We start from the raw sequence: 17,648 nt of genomic DNA on the forward strand, positions 1-17,648 counted from the left end.
GAGAGAGAGAGAGAGAGAGAGAGAGAGAGAGAGAGAGAGAGAGAGAGAGGGAGGGGAAAAAGAGACAGAGACAGACAGAGACAAGAGAGAGACAGAGAGACACAGACAGACAGACAGACAGACAGACAGACAGACAGAGAAATGAAAAGCTCCACGATTTTCTAGGTTCATTCAATCTAAAGAAGTGCCTGTAGCAGAGACATCAAAGGCTCTGATCAGTAGACACCTATTAGGCTCTCAGTGATACCCAGGTCTCCTTACTTGTTCCAGGGAACACATTATTATCTCAGATAACAAAGGTTGGCTTCTCATGTCAGACAGGAAATGTTACACTTCACTGATGGGCAGGGCTCTGACATACAGAGGGAAGAGCTTCTCTGGTCTTTATTCTGTATGCTGTGTTCTATGGCTTGTGTGCACATGCTCAGTGATAATTTTAGGAGGGGATCCGATATGCTATTGATGTGAGGTTCCTGGGCCAGTGGCAATCCATATTGCTTATCACTAATTCATGGTGATGTAAGTGCATGGACTGAGAGTATGTGCTCAGGACCATTTATAGCAGTTTTTTCAAAATGCCCAGTTGACAATGGTCTACTGTATGCCTTTTTCCCTTCTGTATTTTACGTCTGTGTTTTACAGAAAGCATCAGCCTGTGATATTTAGAAATCCAACTTTAAAACCGAAAGAAAGTGGCCCTCCACCATCGTTTATAAGGTTCAGCAAACACCATCCAGCTAAGTTAGTCAACCAGGACTCCAGCTGCTGGTGACCAGATTTCCAGCTGCCCTTCAGGGAACAATGTTCTCTGCTTATAAACCTTTCTGAGCTTCCTAGTGCCATGGCTGTAAACAAAGGTGAGTTCATGAAAGACACAGGTGGCTGCCCATGTCTTATTGCTTGCTGATCACCCATAACATTTTATGAGTGGGCTTCCATGGTCTCGTGGGTACCACACAATAAAGGCTCTTGTCACCATGCCTAGTTAAGAAACTGCATGGCCCAGCTTCATACCCCCCAACTCTTCACTCCTAGCTAAGAAAATATTGACAGGTGCTGAGTCATTCTATTGAAAACCACTTAGCCTAGAAGTATAGGCCCCAAAACATACTTAACACACCCAGCTCACAAAGGTTAAACAGCATAAGTGGGTAGCATTGCAGGAGATTGACACTAAGAAAAACGGTGGCCTCTGACACAGAGAGGAGGAAGTATAGCTGACTGATTATCACCCATGCCACGTCTCACAGAACTGGCCTTAACTGAGCAAAGCACGCTTGATATGCCTAGCAGTTGTGTGCTGGCCTTCTCAACCACACTTAATCCATGTAACATAATAGTATCATTGTAATGCCACCTGGAAGTTGCCAATTTTTCTACTTCCTAAGAAATGCTGACCAGTTCCCATATTTCATTTCAGTTACTCTCACAGCATCCTAGTAAGGCAACCCAGTTCCAGTTCACAAGTAAGATCCAAAAGGTCTATCTGGGGCCATGCAGAAGACAATGCACATTTAAATCACAGATTTAATATTAGCCTGGAAGTAAGGAAGATGGGGCAATGTACACCATCCTGAGGGGGTGTGACAAAATAGAGTTGAGCATCTTTGCCTCTCAAGTCCCTTGAGATGGAATGAGAGCCTGGAGGCAGGATGGGAAGTCTGGGCTTGATCAAACAGTGGGATGAGGTGTTTGCCTCTGATGGCCCAAGGTGTCTTCTTGCTTCTTCCGTAGTGGTGTCTGTTCCCCCTGCTGGTTAGTGTTCCATGTTCCTTAGCCTCTATCATAACCAGATTCTAAGATATGATCTCAGCAACTTGCTCCTGTGTCTAAATAACCATGTCTTTTCTACCAGGGTTTCTAGGATTTGGGCTTCATTTGTTGTTGTTACTGCTGCTGCTGCTGTTGTTGTTGTTTTATGAAAGTCTTATTGTAACTTGATATGCCATGCTTGGTTGATATCCTATAAAGGCCTGCTTTTTTCTGAAGAAAAGCAAAGGCAGAATGGATCTGGGGGTAGAGGGGAGGGAAAGGAGAGACTAGGAAGAAAAGAGAAAGGGGAAACAATGGTCAGGATGGAATATTATGAAAGAAGAAGAATTTTAAAAAAGAAAAAAAGTAAAAACTTTACTTTCCATTAGGGGCATAAGCAGGCAATGGGGTTTGGGCAGGGCACTAAGGAGAATGAGTAGTGTCACCAGTTCTTGAGGTTCTTGAAATGCTACATTGAGTACCATCTGTACTTAGTGTGCTTACTACATGGTATGAGCTATGGTAAGAGTTCTACATTTACTGTCACCAGGGAGGTTTTACCGAGCAACTGATGGGAACAGAGGCAGAAACCCACAGTCAAACATTAGGTTGGGCTTGAGGAATCCTGAGGAAGAGGGAAAGGAAGAATTGTAGGAGCCAGAGGCATCAAGGATAATACACACACACACACACACACACACACACACACACACACACACACCAAACCCACAGAATCAACTATTCTGGGCCCATAGGAGCTCCCAGTGACTGAATCACCAACCAGGGAGCCTACATGGAACCTATGTAGACCTTCTGCACATATGTTACAGTTGTGTTTCTTGGTCTTCTTGTGGACTCCTAACAATGGGAGCAGGAGCTGTCTCTGACTCTGTTGCCTGCCTTTTGGTCCCTTTCCTCCTACTGGGATGCCTCAATTGGAGAGGATGCACCTAATCTTACTGTAACTTGATATGCTATGTTTGGTTTATATCCATAGGCAGTATGCCCTTTTCTATAGAGAATGAAGAAGGACTGGATGGGGGGAGGACAACACTGCGGGGAAAGGAGGGAGTCAACAACTATGTAAAAAAGGTAATTAATTAATTAATTTAGAAAAGAATTCTACATTTACTAGCTATTTGGTTTTCTAATAATCCTGTTAGGAGATTATTAATCTCGTTATGTACCAGTGGAAGTAAAGGCATAAGAAATTAAAGGCACTATTTTAAGATCACATATCAACCAGCAGGTCCCTTAACCTCTAGTCAACATGGCAGACCAACATAGATGACACAGAAAATTACAAACGGTCCTGAAGAAAAAATAGTGAAGCCTATCACTCATGGGAAGTAGTTAATTAGCAGACACCTTATTGGAGTCAGTATTCCATTTTTCATGTGGCATGACTTACTCATAGCTGACCCTGAAATGCCAATTGGTAGCTGTCTTAAACATTCAGTTTTCTTTGCCTTTCGACTGCTGGAAATATCTGTTTCCACAGTGCTTGGTCTTGGACCTAAACTCAGTGTGTCTCCCAATCAGAGACATTGTCTTCATGCCTGTATGAGGTTCTGAGGTGAGCTGTCTCCACTGAGACAGTAGAGGTAAAACACAATTGCTCTTCCCACCAAAAGGTATTAACTGTGACCTGAAGAGAAAGATGCTAAGGAGAATACCTTTAAGTACCTATAAGCAACTGAGTAAATCCCCAAAGTTTTGAAGCAACATAACCCCACAGCTTGTTACCTCTTGCAAAGGTCAACAAATGTCATCCAAAGATTTGAATAAAAGCATCTAAAAATCAATACTGGAATACAGAGGAGAATGCATGTTAAAGGGACATTTGCTGTGTACTATATGCCTACTGAGCTGCATACGTGAGACTAGTTCTTTATGTTCATCAGTCTTTGTCAGTCCTGTCTGTCCTGCCTGGTTTCTGTCCTTCAGCATCTTTCATTGTTCCAGATGTAACAGTATGATCAGGACTCATCTGTCCCCTGAAATGAACTATAGCACTCATGGACTCCTTTTCACTCTACCCTAAGAAAATCTTTAGTACAAATAAGAATCCATCACTGCTGATATTGGAAGAAATACCATTTAACATTTTGACTCTAAGGTTGAGATTTATTGGAAATTCTGAAAGCTAGGAAAGAAGCTTGTCTAGGTTCCATTCCCATCAGAGTCTAGAATTCCTCCAAACATCACCTGTCCTCACACCTATGATACTGTCCTGTCTTTGTACCCAAAGCCCACATTTGCCTGAATAACACATTGAGCCAGGAAATCCACAAGTTGTATCATACCTTGGGCCTGCTGGACCTGTCTCGTCTTCTGGCTCTTCCACAACAGCTAGCTCTGCAGGAAGGAAAGCATCTTTGTTGACACTATTCACCCAGCTCTCCTTTGCCCTCATCGCCATGTCCTTATTCTGCTCAGCTGAAACAGAAAACAGTAAAGATAGAAAGTTTATCTCTCTCACTGCTACATCTATACCTTTCTCGTTGGCTCCTATCAATAAGGGCTCAAATCTGAACCTTGGGCCTCCCAACTGCCAAGATGGCCACTGGGTCTAAGGACCAAAATTATATCTGTGAAAGAAGTTAGTATATTCCCCTGATTTCATAGCCCTGCTTCTCAGTCTCCTGAAAGGACAGGAATGCCTTTAAAGGTACAGGTACCCTAGAGACCACTGAAGCAAACTGCCTTTAGAATTTTCCTTTAATATGATCTGAATTGGAGCCAAGGCTGGATATTCTTAGCCAAGAGATTCTCAGAGTGGGATCCTTATCAAGCATTTACTCGGTCCTTATAACTGGCTAAATACAATGTTTGACTCTGCGGTACAAAGGTAAACAAATGATCCTAATTTAAGATGTTCCTCTCCAGTGCCTCTCCAACTCTGTAAACCTGTCTACAAATCCAAATTCTAAGTTCTTCACTACATACTTCTTGAGTGTCATCACCCCCATAAAACCTCTGTGTCATGTCTTCAGGATCAGTCTAGCATTTTTGATTGCAAATGGAATCACAGTACTAGCCAATATCCCCAAAGATTTCTTATGACCCAAATATGCTTGAAAACCAAGAGAGCTGCAGGCAGTGCACTTTACATGGACAGAGGTCAAAACTTACCTGTAATAAGTGGAACACAGCCCAGCCATTTAGCAAGAGAATGACTTTTGGCAAGTTGATCCTAGTTGCTCAATAATGTTTATAGGAAAATCATACATATCTCACAAAATTGCTTCTACAGTTAAAAATAGATAGTTAACATTCATTATATATTAAACGCTTTAAAGATAGTATTTTTTTCTTTGTCTATAAGATAGACCTAGAGGTTTACAATGATTAATCTTGAGTTAAGTACAAACTACCTAGATAGAAATTTGTAAACACACAGGCAAAATGAAGTGGTGAAATAAAAGGAATTCTAAATAAACTCTTATAGTCCTTTAAGTGATGTGTTTGGCTGATTAGAGAAGAATTACGTTCCAGATCATTGAGTATGAAATATGATTTCACACACACACATGTGCATGCATACACTCACAATGACACATATACACACACTCATGTGCACACACACACACACACACACACACACAAAGCCAAAGAAAGGCATGAACATTTCTCATAATCCCAAAGGCTACTCAAACAGTTGTCTTCCTCTACAGCCAGGCACTTTGCCCTGCCCTCATCCACCCAAATTTAAGGCAAAAGGATATTGACTGAGAAGGCCATACAGTATGCAAATCATAACCACAATCGATTTCCTTCAGCAGATCTCAGTGAAGAGTCTTACACCTTTCCCCACCCTCCTTCCTACACAAATGGCAGCTGTGACCTCACCTGCCGCTGGGAGCCTCTTCCTTCTCATGGATGCTCTGATGATGTCAGCACCATGGATTTTGTCCCTGTGTCTTTTTGCTTTAGCTTCATAAAACCATTGGCCACTCATATTCTTTAGTTGTTGGTCATCCTTAATTTTTTCAGGCAAATGTCTGCAAAGGGAAAAGAACTTTACTTGTCTGAGAACACACAGTAAATAAACGAATTCACTGTGATACTACATGAAGAAATTTGTAAATACACAGGCAAAATGAAGCTCTTTCTAATTTATGTGCCCAAAACTTCCAAGATGACTTACAAATGTTCTACTTTGACTAAAAATCTAATCAGAGATGTCAAGCATGGTGTTTTCAAAAAAGATTTTATTGTTATATATATGAATGTTTGCCTGTAAGTAAATGCACAGTGGACATGTATTGCCCACAGACACTAGAAGAGGATATCAGGTCCCCGTAGAACTGGAGTTGCAGAGATTTGTGAGTTGTGGGTGCTGGGATTTGAACCCAAGTCCTCTGCAAGAGCAGCAGGTGCTCTTAACTGCTCTGTCTGACATTTCTCAAGACTGGAACCACTTCTTAGTTGCAGTCTTCCTATTCAAATGGGCACAATTGACAGGAATGATGGAGAAAGTGTCCCTGGCCATTTTCCTCACCTGTAAAATGGAGGCCCATCTCATAGAGTTTCCCTGAGAATTGTGTTAAAACACAACCCATCTCTGCACATGCCAAGGGCCTATTATGCATTTGTTGGACAATGAGTGTGTGACAAGGAGTTCCCTGGCCCTTCCCTTCTCAGTGAAATGAGTTTCTCAGAGACTATCCTAGAAGCCTGGAAGGGGAGGGGGCATGATGTTCTGTGTGCTGAAGCACACTAAACTGAGGAGGTACAGGCAAGTCTCATTAGTACAGAGGTTGCTTTTAAAGGTACCATAATCATTCATGCTCACCAAACAACTGAAACCTAAATAACAAACTAACTGTTGCTGTCCTAAAGCATCCTAATTTCTATTAGTTGTGGAAAATGAGTGTTCTAATCAACGAGTCTTTTAACCTTCACATTCTTCTACTCAATAAAATGAGAATTCCAAATCTAGTTCTTTGTCCTCTTAGAGATATACTCAGTAAAATCCAGTAAAAAGCCCTTGGGAAACTTAGAACTCTTGAAAGACAATGTGTTGCACAAATCCAAGTGGTTCAATCAAGCTTAGATGCTCCTTGTCTATGAGCAAGTCTATCTTAGCTGGGTAACATGAATGAGGTTTGTAATGGCTAGACTGGGGATGAAAACTGCACATAGGCACAAGTGGAAATGGGGAAGAAACTGGAGGGGTGGTTATCCTGGCCTTTCTTAAGTATGCTTCAAGTAAGAGGTTCTTGTCTACCAAATATGAACTCTCCTCTAGAATTGCCTCTCCCGATCACCTAGGAAGAAGTAATTCTGCTCCAAGAGTACTCATCAATTGCTTTGCCATACATTGTCACAACAGCCTATCTACAAATCCTGATGGGGACAGCAGCACTAGTTCCCAGGCCTGAGTCACCAAAGGATCAAGGGCTTCTGATAGTTGCTCACTGCCTAAGGCTTTTGACCAAGTAGGCAGTCCCTGCTGGGCTGCTGGCGGTAGTAGTTCTTAATTTTTCTCCTTCTAACAGGACCATGATTCTGTCCAATTACAGAAGGAAAAAAATCTACCTCTCCTTGTTTAGACTGGGTTCTTGGAAGGAGGGCCTTCATTCCATATATATTTGTCTAATGCCTTAAAAACAATGTGCTTGCAGAGGGCAGGGATGCCACATGACTCCACTGACCTCCTGGCTTCAGACTGACTTTTTAGGTTTATTTCCCAGAAGACACTCCCAAGCTCCAGTTGCCAGAACATTCAACTTATTGTTGTTACTGACACTGCTCTTCTGTTATCTGTAGGTATTAGTGATAGAAACATCTAGGCTGAAAGACTATGGAGGCTCTCCCAAACAGGGCCAAAGCCTAGTTTGTATCTATCTAAACATGACAATGGACAGGGTAGAGAACCATTCTACATTTCAGTGTCCTTGCTTGTAAAGATGGGGAGGATAAGACCTGCTCTTGAAGACTTTTGAGATAATTCATTGACACACTTGCCTGAATGTACTTAGTAGTACCCAGCTCTTGGAAAGAGGCCGATGACCTCTGGATGTCTTTGCATGGCCTCTTTGTCCAGTACATTCCTCCTGCTGCTGCTTCTGCAGACCCAGCCTGAGCACCACAAAGACACACTGCCCCTTCCCTTGTTCCCACAATACCTCCCTTCTGCATTTACACAGTACTCCTAGGTTCTGTTTATACATCTCTTTTGTCCAGTCATCTGTGGAGGCTACAAACTCCTTAAAGACAAGGCTTGCATTCTGATCATCATTTATGGTCCCACCATGAAGCACAGACACTACACAAGGTTGACACCCAGTAACTGTTTGCTGAGTAAGTCATTGAACAGTTAAGTGCTCAACAGCCTCGATGGTCTGAATAAGAAAAGATATAAATGAAGATCCCATCACTACCAAGTTCCAGGTGACCAGAGGCCACCATAGTGTCAGGGTTTCTGATGAGGTAGAACTACTCATCTCTCCTCAGAACAGGAAAAAAACCACGCCATGACATATGGTAACCTGTTGGTGTACCACAAACCCTCACGGCAGCAACTCCCAGTTTCTCTTCATGAGATTGTTTTTGCTAACCAAAAAGTACTTTGCAATAGAGTCTTTGGAGGTCTCTGCAGCCTTGGTCTTCTCTCATCTTAATAAGCATCTGCAAGGCCCCAGTGTATGCACAAATGGCACAGAGGCTACGTGAGTCATGCCCTCAGAGACGCATGGCCCAAGAAGTGGTTAGTCAGCATTGTGGTGAGGACAGGGTTGCTGGGTCTTTTGTTTGAAAATGGCAAAAGAATGAGAATTCTTTCAAATTTACTGAGGGCTGCTTTTGTACTTTCTAAGATGATTGCTGCTGGTGGTTTTAATAGTCTCTGTATTTTTCTTCTATCTTGGTCACATGTAATATTCTGAAGATGACTCCCTATGTGTAATATCAGAACTAAGCTCATAAAGATTTCAGTCATTTGAATAACTCCACTGTGATAGTACCAACATCTTCTCTTCTAATAGCTCTGTTATTTTCCCTTTCTTTTGAGCTATAATTGAGTGAGCCATATTAGCCCCGGATTTTCTAATTGGTTCCATCTAGCTGAGCCAGGAAAGGGTAGATTTCTTGGGACTAACACTGCTTCTGCTCACCACCCTCTCTATAATGCACATTAGCATAAAGAAGATGCCCACTGGTTGGCAGGTGGGCAGGAGAACATTGCTCAGCCCAGAAAGGCCAGTGTCCTGTCAGCCTTTCAGAGCAAGCACCTAGTTGGTTTTGTCAGCTGTAAAGTACTTTGCAATAGAATCTTTGGAGGTCTTTGCAACCTTGGTCTCATCTCAATAAGCGGCTGCAAGGCCCTGGTGCACACACAAACAGCACAGGCTATGTGAGCCACTCCCATGCACAGGCCTCCATGCTCCCATTAACTTCCGCACAGTCTGCTTGAACAAGCATGTCATTTCATCTCTCTCTTTCTGCCTCTCAAAACCGCCTCCAATATATTCTGGGAAAGATGATAAGATTCTGTGACTTCAAAATGACCTCGTTTTCTAAATGAGACGATTCAAGTCCAGAGAAGTTAGAAGTCTTGTCCAAGGTAGCACAGGGCTAGGCCCATAAGTTAGCTTCCCTCTCGCCTCTTCTGCATTGCCTAGGAGAGCCTAACAAGATTTTGGATTCTAAGGTAGTTGTCACACTTTATTCTTTCTGCCAAGGGACTCACACATTGATGGAGAGTCTGGAAATCAACAGACCTAGAAAGAAAGTGAATTGAAATGTCCCTTAAAATGATAAGAAATACATTTTTGGGAATGTGGGCACACCACAGAGCCCCACAATCTGCTGAGATTCAGCACTGAGTGGGAAAGCACATGGGCTTTACTGAGGATCAGCAAGGCTGTCATCTTGCAGGCTGCTTACTCTCTTCCACTCTATTTTCCCATCTGCTGAAGGGGATTGGACCACATCATGCTGAGAACAAAAAAGAAATGCCTGTGAGACTCCCTGAATGCTGCAACCCCCAGGATTTTGCTTTTATGGAAAACACCACCAGAAGTCCTGGAAGCTAATTCTTCAATGAAAACTGTCTTTACTTAAGAAGAAGTGACATCCTAAAGAAGCAGCTGAGAATCATAAGATGTGGTGGCGGTTGAGATGGAATCTACTGAAAAAAAAAAAAAGCCCATCTCTGTAGATGTGGTTATATGCATATGGGGGTCAGGACGTGGTGCTGGTGTGGTGTTCAGACAGATATGTGCAGCAATTTCCTGCTGGCAGAGTGACGCAAAGCACAGGAAACGCCACCTCGGCAGTGTGTCATTTTCAAACCATAAAAGTCTAAAATTACACGTGTGTGTGTATAGTAATGTTCCCCTCAAGGGTAGAAGAGTCAGACAGAGGGGTGGGGTGGAAGACAAAAACATCTATCTTGATGACTGCTTCTCTGTTAACCTATCTCCACTCATCAGAAGTTAGGGACACAAGATGACAGTAACTTGAGCCCAATGCTTATGACTGAAGTAAAAATAGCACAGAAGACAGACGTGCATCAAGGATAATCTGGAGCTGTTGCTTTCCATGTGCACCCCAGAGACCTTACGCGGATATTCTCCTGGGACCAGGTCCATATTGTACCACTAACAGCTTAGGTGGCTTAGGAACTAGACACGTCTCCTACAGGATACTCATTTTATCATCCATTAAATCAGCATGGAAGGCAACATATGACCTATGTCATCCCCAAAGTATCTTACATGGATTTGGATATGAACACTTCAAAGCAGTAGATATATAAAAAGTGGCAAACCAGCTTCAATAAGAATATAAGCCTTGTCTCCAGCCCTACTGACAAGGATTCCGAATCAGTGCCTGGCCTTGTAGATAACAGTGAAAGAGCCCTCTACTGACATCCTCATGCCTTTAGGATGGCTGTATTCCCAATGCCATAAAGAAGTAACATATGAAAGCCATTCACAACTGGAATCTCAGCACATAAGGAGCTGAGACGAAAGGAACACCCCGATTTGACTACACCACTATTGGGCTACACGGTGAGGAATGGGGAGGGGCTAGAGAGATGGCTCAGTGAGAAAACTGCTTTCCACACAAGTATGGGTGTCTGGCCTAAATCCTCAGAACCAACATAAAGCTGGTTACAGAAGTACAGTCTGTAAGTCTTAACATATATGCAAGTGGAGGGCCAGTACCCAAGGGGTTTCTCTGACCTTTACATGTATATCATCATACATGTGCACACGTGCATGCACACACACCTTACATACTTCCAGAATACATATTAATGGCAGGCTTACTTTTCTAATGATGCTACCTATAATTAACACATTACTGTTGTCTCTTAGCAAGAAGGAGAACTGAAGCTGTAAAATCATGTTAGGAGAACAAAATTTAAAATTTAAAATTTCCAATCAATAATCCTTTAAATGGAGGATTTAAATAAAGGCCATGGATGGTAAGCTCCTTAAGAAATGTGTCTTAAGCCATCTTGAAATACCATTCACATCACTCTCAAGGGCAGGCTTTTCATTTATGAGATATGCAATTAAATTTTCTGTATTAAAAATAGTTGAGACTTTGGGAACTAATTCCCTGATAAACTATTAACCAGCATCCTCTGTGCTTTTTTTCAGAGAGGTTCAAGCTATGTGAGGGAGGATTCAAATGTACCTGTCATCTTTGCATGCCAGGAAGAGGAAGAAGCATTTTTAAAAGTGACTTGGTCAGGACCTGGTCATTCTTAGTCTGAGTTGAGGCTCAAAAGGGAGGTGAAGTGACTTGTCCTAAAGAGCCACAGATGATTAACCACTGGTGATGAGATTTGACTCTAAGCTCCCTGTGTTATTACTGAACTCTCATTGCTCAGTTCGGGAGGAAATTTTTCTTTTTATTTTTTTCCTTCTATTTATTTTTATTTATTTATTTAGAAATGTTAAGCAAAGGCTTTATATGTTTAGTAATGCTCTATAACAAGATAATCATACAATCAGAAGTGTAACCCAATACCCAACCTAGATATACCAACTATCTTTGACTGGCAGAGACAGTCTCCATGTCCCCCCTCCCATCTCTTAGCTCCTCCTTATCTCCTTACTCCTCCTCTCCTTACTCCTCCCACCATTGCTCCTTCGGGAGGAAATTTTTCAATGAGCAGCATAAGACATAATGTGCTGGACCGAGATCATGGCTTTGTCACTGAGGAGTTGTGTGACCCTGGGTAACTTATTTCCCCTCCCTCTGCTTTGCCATTCTGCCTGTCTGTACAATGGCTGAAGCAGATCAACAAGAAGTCTTTCCACAGCTAGCTAGCTATAACTGACCAAAGAGGAAAGATAAACTCTCAAGTATTACAAGGGAGCTGTGAAGCCAAAGCCCAAGGAGGATCATTTTCAGAAATCCGAGTGCAGGTCATGGCCCAGAAACAGGAGGGATTCAGAGCCATCCCTATGAGTCCCTTTGGCCCAAAAGCAAACTGGGTGCAGAGAAAGAATCTTCTTGTGTGGAACACATCAAATGAGGCCCTGACAGAAACATACACATTCCTTTGACCATCTCCCCTTTCCGGTGCATACTATCTCTATCCCTAAGGTCCTGTCCCTGCCCATGGTCAAGAAACTCTTGGTGCCTAGTTAGAATGATGTCCAGGAAGTATTAGTAGCTAGGGCTGGCACAAGATTTTTTGCCACTTCTAAGCTTCTTCCTATTTACAACACCAATAAAACATCAGTGCCAGGAACCCTCAGAAACCTGCCTGGCCCCTCCAGAACAGCAGACCCAAGAGGAGTCTGCTGAAGGACACTTCAACACTTACTTGAAGGCTTTGACCTAGTTGTGCTTTGCTCCTAAGTGCATGGTCCAGTCCTTGCCTTGCCAAAGCTCAGGGTTGTTACAGGAAATATAAGAGAGTAAAGTTCAGCAAAAGGTTTGCAAACTGTGGACGAATCATTAACACTCTTTGTGGGGAGACCCCGCAAAGTGTTGTAAGTGACATGAGAGAAAACATGATCTCATTCTCATGATCACAGCTCCATGTCAGCTTTGTATCATGACTGAAGCCCTCTTCTCCACTGGCACGTCTCGGGAGGAGAAACCATAGAGATGAGGATTTGATTTTCACTTTGTGACACCTACTAGTTGGGTCACATAGTAAATTTCCACATGCAATCATCTGGGGTCATCATATCACACTCCATTGCTTGACTCCACAAAAGAGTGCAAAATCGTGAGGGGTGCAGAGTATATTAAGCCCTTATAACTTGATAAACTGTTGTTTGCTGTCCTTAGTAGCAATAATCAGGTATGCGTCTTGCTTGAATTGAGTCATTTTATAACGCATTCATGTTTAGTCAAATAAGTCCATCGTTTGTAGTCCTGATGTTCTGGCAGAAACAAGCACACGGCTTATTATTCCTTCTGGAGAACTAGAATGGAAACCAGTAAGCTAACACTGCTAACTAATATTCAGGAACCCCTTCACTGATCTCAATGCCTGTGAGTTCAATATTCAGAGGCAATATTCAGAGGCAGTGGGTTCCAGGCCCAGAACCTAGAAGAGACAGTGAAGAATTAAATCCAGTCATCCAGCAGGATGCTCTAATGTTCTTTCTACCATGGAATGTTGGCAGGGAATATTTGGGTTACAATCAAAAAGCGTAATAGGTCAAGTTGGTACTTTCTTTGAAGGATCCAAGTCAAATGCAAACTTGACCTGTTTGGAGAGCACTTTTAATTTTGTTCTTAAAGCCAATCCTAGCAATTCTGAAAGTATTCAGGAATATGAACTACTTATTTTTTAAAATCTAGGCTGGGCTGGATTATATAACAACATTGTCTCAATCATTCTCCCTTCCCCTACTCCCCCTCACGCACACACACACACACAAACACACACACCAAACAAAAGGAACATGTGGAGATCAGAGGTTGACAAAAGGTATTCATCCTCAACTCTCCATCTTATGTTTGTTCAGACAGGGTCTCTCGCTGCACCTGGAACCCACCCATTCAGATGGATTGTCTATCCAGTAAGCCTCAGAGATCATCAATATCTGTCTTCCCAGCAATGAGATTATAGGTACATGTAGCCATGCCTCATTATGTTTAAATGGCAAACACTTGACTGAACTATCTTTCCAGCATCTTTTCTGTTTGTTTTTTTTTTTTAAAAGACTGGGTTTGTATGATAATCCAGGCTAATTCTTGAACTCCAGACAGTCCCCCTAACTCAACCTCCTAAATTCTGGGATTACAGACAGATATAGGTCATCATGCCTAGTTCCATGACTCATTTTTAAATGAGGTCAAAGGCATCTAGGGGTGTGTTTCTATTTTGAGGAATGGGATCTCGATGCATTGCCCACACTGATCACAAACTGTGAACTAGAGTGCTCCTCCTCACCGGCCCGAGTAGCTTGCACTACATATATGTGCAGCATGCCTAGCTAAAGTTTGTCAGAGACCCCGTTTCTGCTGGGAGCACAGTAGGGAAATTAGGAAACATCAGGAGGGAAACTTCTGTCCAGGAAGTTAATCTAAAATTGGAACGTGTAAGTTTAGACTGCAAAACAAACTATCAGTTATGTCTGAGAAGACAACAGTCCTATTTTCTGTGGACTGCCTCTTTCTTTCCCTCACACCCAAGCACTCTTCTGGCCTCTTACCTGACCCTCTCCTCTTCAGCCTTCTTCAGGGCAGCATCCCTCTGCAGAACCTTTAAGATGGCATCTTGTTCCTCATCTGTCAGGAAACTTAAGTCAATCATTTTGGAGCACAGCATACAAAAAAGGAACAATTGTAACAAATGTAGCTTGGGAGTCTCAGTGAAAAACAGCTGAGACTACAGCCAGGATGATTATAGGATGCAAAATTAAATAGTATCTTATTTGGTGGTAAAAGTCTTGTCTGGGCTCCACAAAAATTTTATGCAGATGACATCAAAATCGTGAGAGCAAGGTCCCTTGAAGTAGCAGTGGTCTGTGGCATGAACAGGTCTCAGGAGGATGCTGCACACCTTGTATGGGCCTTCAGCAGAATTCCTTCAGTGAACCTTCTCTGGACCAGTCTTAGACACAGTATCTCCATGCTCATCACATCCTTGAGCAACAGCCTCCTTGGTGCATCTTTAACCTGGAGGATCATGGGACAATAAACACCAGTCAATGAGAGGAAACTCCTGGAGGCAACTTTCAGTGGTACATTTTTCAGTGACCATAGGTGATGGTGTTTGAACTGAGAAAACCAGTTCTGCCAGCTTCCTGAGCTCAAGTTCAATGTGTCAGAAACATGCTTCTCCCGAATTCTAGACCACAGAGATGGAGCAGACAAAGATGCCTGTTAATGTTTAACAACCCACCTGAGCAATGGAGGTTCTTACTCTGGAAACTCCTGGCTTAAAAAGTGATGCTGAAATTTAGCAGGACCAGGGAGATGCTACTGAGGGTATCAAAGAATTGTGGGAAAGAAATGGGAAATAAAGATTTGAAGTGCTAGCCACTTCGCAGGTGGGAGTGCTCCACTGGTGTGACTCAATGCAGCAGAACTCACCAAGGGCAGAACTAGAATAGGACTATAGTCACTGTTCATTCGGCTGCACCCCTAACCTTCACTGGGCCTGGAGGAACCTGCCAAGCTTGTCTTTCTTCATTTCTGAACACTTACTGATATGTACATATAAACTGGGGGAAAGGAAGAAGGAGAGCTTCAAAACACCCCATCATCCCAAGTCAGTCCTTTTGAGTCACAAGACAGGTAAAATTCCTATTTGCCTAGAGGAATCCTTAAGATGGGTAAAATAAGAGGGTGAAATTTGAAGAATGCCATGAGGCAAGACTTTAGAGACAATTTACTCTTGGGTATTGGTCTTTTGACAAGTCTAGACACTCAAAGCTTAAGTAATTCTTAAAGCAGTCTTATTTAAGAAGAAAAGACAGTGTGTAATGAGTGAGTGAGGTTTATGCATAGATACCTTGCAAAACAGAACTACTACACAGCTACCATAAGTCATTGGCTTGCTAGCTATAAGACACTATCTGAGTTACTCTACCAGAGGTTTTATCTGCTCCTTTATACTCAACATTAGGGTATCTTTTGTAGACTATAATAATCAAGTAAATCAGCAACTATAAAAAGAATACTTCTTGCATCCTGTACTGGGACTAGCCAGTGAAAACAAACTCTTGCTCCCTTTGAGTCTACACTTTTGTTACTAAGTCAGATTGTGCTTGGTCAGAAGCAGGTGGTGGTGGCAGTGGTGGTGGTACACACCTTTAATCCCAGTTCTTAGAAGGTAGAGGTAGAAGTAAAGCCACCCTGGTCTACAGAGTGAGTTCCAAGTCAGCCAGGTTCTCCTCAGAGAAACCCTGTCTCACAGTACAGTACAGTACAGTACAGTACAATACAATACAATATAATACAACAAAAGACTGCTTGATCAAAAGGGACTTGTGCACTTTTTGTTCTTGTTTTGTATTTTTTTCTTACTGATTTTCTTTTATTAGTTTTTTTGATTTTCATTTTTTGTTTTTTGTTATTTTTCTTGTTTCTTTTTTTGTGAAAGACAGAGACAAAGACCATGTACACATATATATATACATACACACATATATACATACATACACAGATATATACACACACACATGTACACACATGTATATACAAACACACACACATACATATATTTGAATACATTATTTCAAATGTCTTCTTTTAAATTTCTCATGCCCTTGCATATGGTATATCCCACCTTTCTGCCTAAGAAACTGTCCCTCCTTCAAAGCAGATCAGAGTTACTCCTCCATGAAGCCTTTACTAATTTTCATAGCTAAAGGTAAGACTTACAATACATTAATTTGTTGTTTCTAATGTTTCATGTCCATCTTGTAACAGACTTGAACATGACCCACCTGAAACAGGGCCACTTTGGCTGACCCACAGTTATAGCAGAAAGAAACAAACGTTTATTGTTAGAAGCCACAAAAGTTTCACATTTGCAGCAGAAACCTAGCTGATATAAAAGCCTCCTCCTCCTTCATCCAAATGTGCATATGTATGTGTAGATATATATTTCATCACTAAATATGGAAATCTATTCCTTTTACCCATATATAATTACAACAGTGAATGTTACATGTTGAGAGAGAGAGAGAGAGAGAGAGAGAGAGAGAGAGATCAACTACTATAATTGTTCTCAGGACCCTATTTTACTGTGTCTCTGAATATGAATAAATATAGTCTTTCACACACAGCAACCTCATCAAATCCCAAAAGTTGGCAAGGAAGTGGACTTAGGTCACATACTGACCATAGTCACAGTGAAGCCTTCCTTGTATTGCCATTTGGTTTAGAAAGAGGTTCCTTCTATGTTCCAGGAGATGGAACAGGATGAGAAAAACAATTTCAATGGTCTCACAGTAGAAATGAGAAGAGCTGCCTCAGATGGAAGTGTTGGTTTCTATACCTCCAAGGAAAAATGCAAGCTAACCAGTGCTTGCCTGTCCTGATGTCTAAGGATTCAAACAAACAAAGGCACCTCTTACAGAAGACTGTTAGCAAGACAGAGGGGAATTTTCTCATTTCCCAATGCAGTGCAGGGCTGGAACCCTCTCCTTTGAGGTGAATATTCAGGAGTGCCTACCCAGTCTGACGGTAAGAGGCTGACAAGAGGGCAGATGAGACTTCTCAGTACCAAGTCCTTTTTTTCTCCCATTATTTCAGACGGCATTTAGCTAGGAGCCAACTGAGAGCCCAACACACTTCTACACACTAGAAAGGCAGCAAAGAGGAAGGGAAGGAAAGCTTCCTGTGTAGACTTTACATGTAGCTGGCAGGAGTCTGTTAAAGTTAAATCATATAAATGATTCTTTAAAATTTCTAAAGTCTAAATAATTAGACTGTAATATTGCAAGGTGACA

The 17,648-nt window shown here is 42.0% G+C and overlaps 1 protein-coding gene across 6 annotated transcripts in view; it reads right to left on the bottom strand.

The window, feature by feature from the left end:
• Positions 1 to 17,648, bottom strand: part of Sytl2 (synaptotagmin like 2) — a 115,395-nt gene that overhangs the window by 57,577 nt on the left and 40,170 nt on the right. For 4 of the 6 annotated variants that reach the window (XM_028770571.1, XM_028770573.1, XM_028770570.1 and 1 more), the window contains exons 2-4: positions 14,400 to 14,865; positions 5,605 to 5,756; positions 4,059 to 4,191 (exon numbers count right to left, since the gene is read on the bottom strand). In XM_028770571.1, the coding sequence (XP_028626404.1) occupies positions 4,059 to 4,191; positions 5,605 to 5,756; positions 14,400 to 14,515 (401 nt within the window). In that variant the 5' untranslated portion in view covers positions 14,516 to 14,865. Of the gene's footprint in view, positions 1 to 4,058; positions 4,192 to 5,604; positions 5,757 to 14,399; positions 14,866 to 17,648 lie in introns of those variants that run through there. The other 2 variants (XM_028770572.1, XM_028770569.1) reach the window with 2 other exon arrangements.

The sequence above is a fragment of the Grammomys surdaster genome, unplaced genomic scaffold, assembly GCF_004785775.1.
Source record: "Grammomys surdaster isolate TR1022 unplaced genomic scaffold, NIH_TR_1.0 203, whole genome shotgun sequence".
NCBI classification, from domain to species: domain Eukaryota; kingdom Metazoa; phylum Chordata; class Mammalia; order Rodentia; family Muridae; genus Grammomys; species Grammomys surdaster.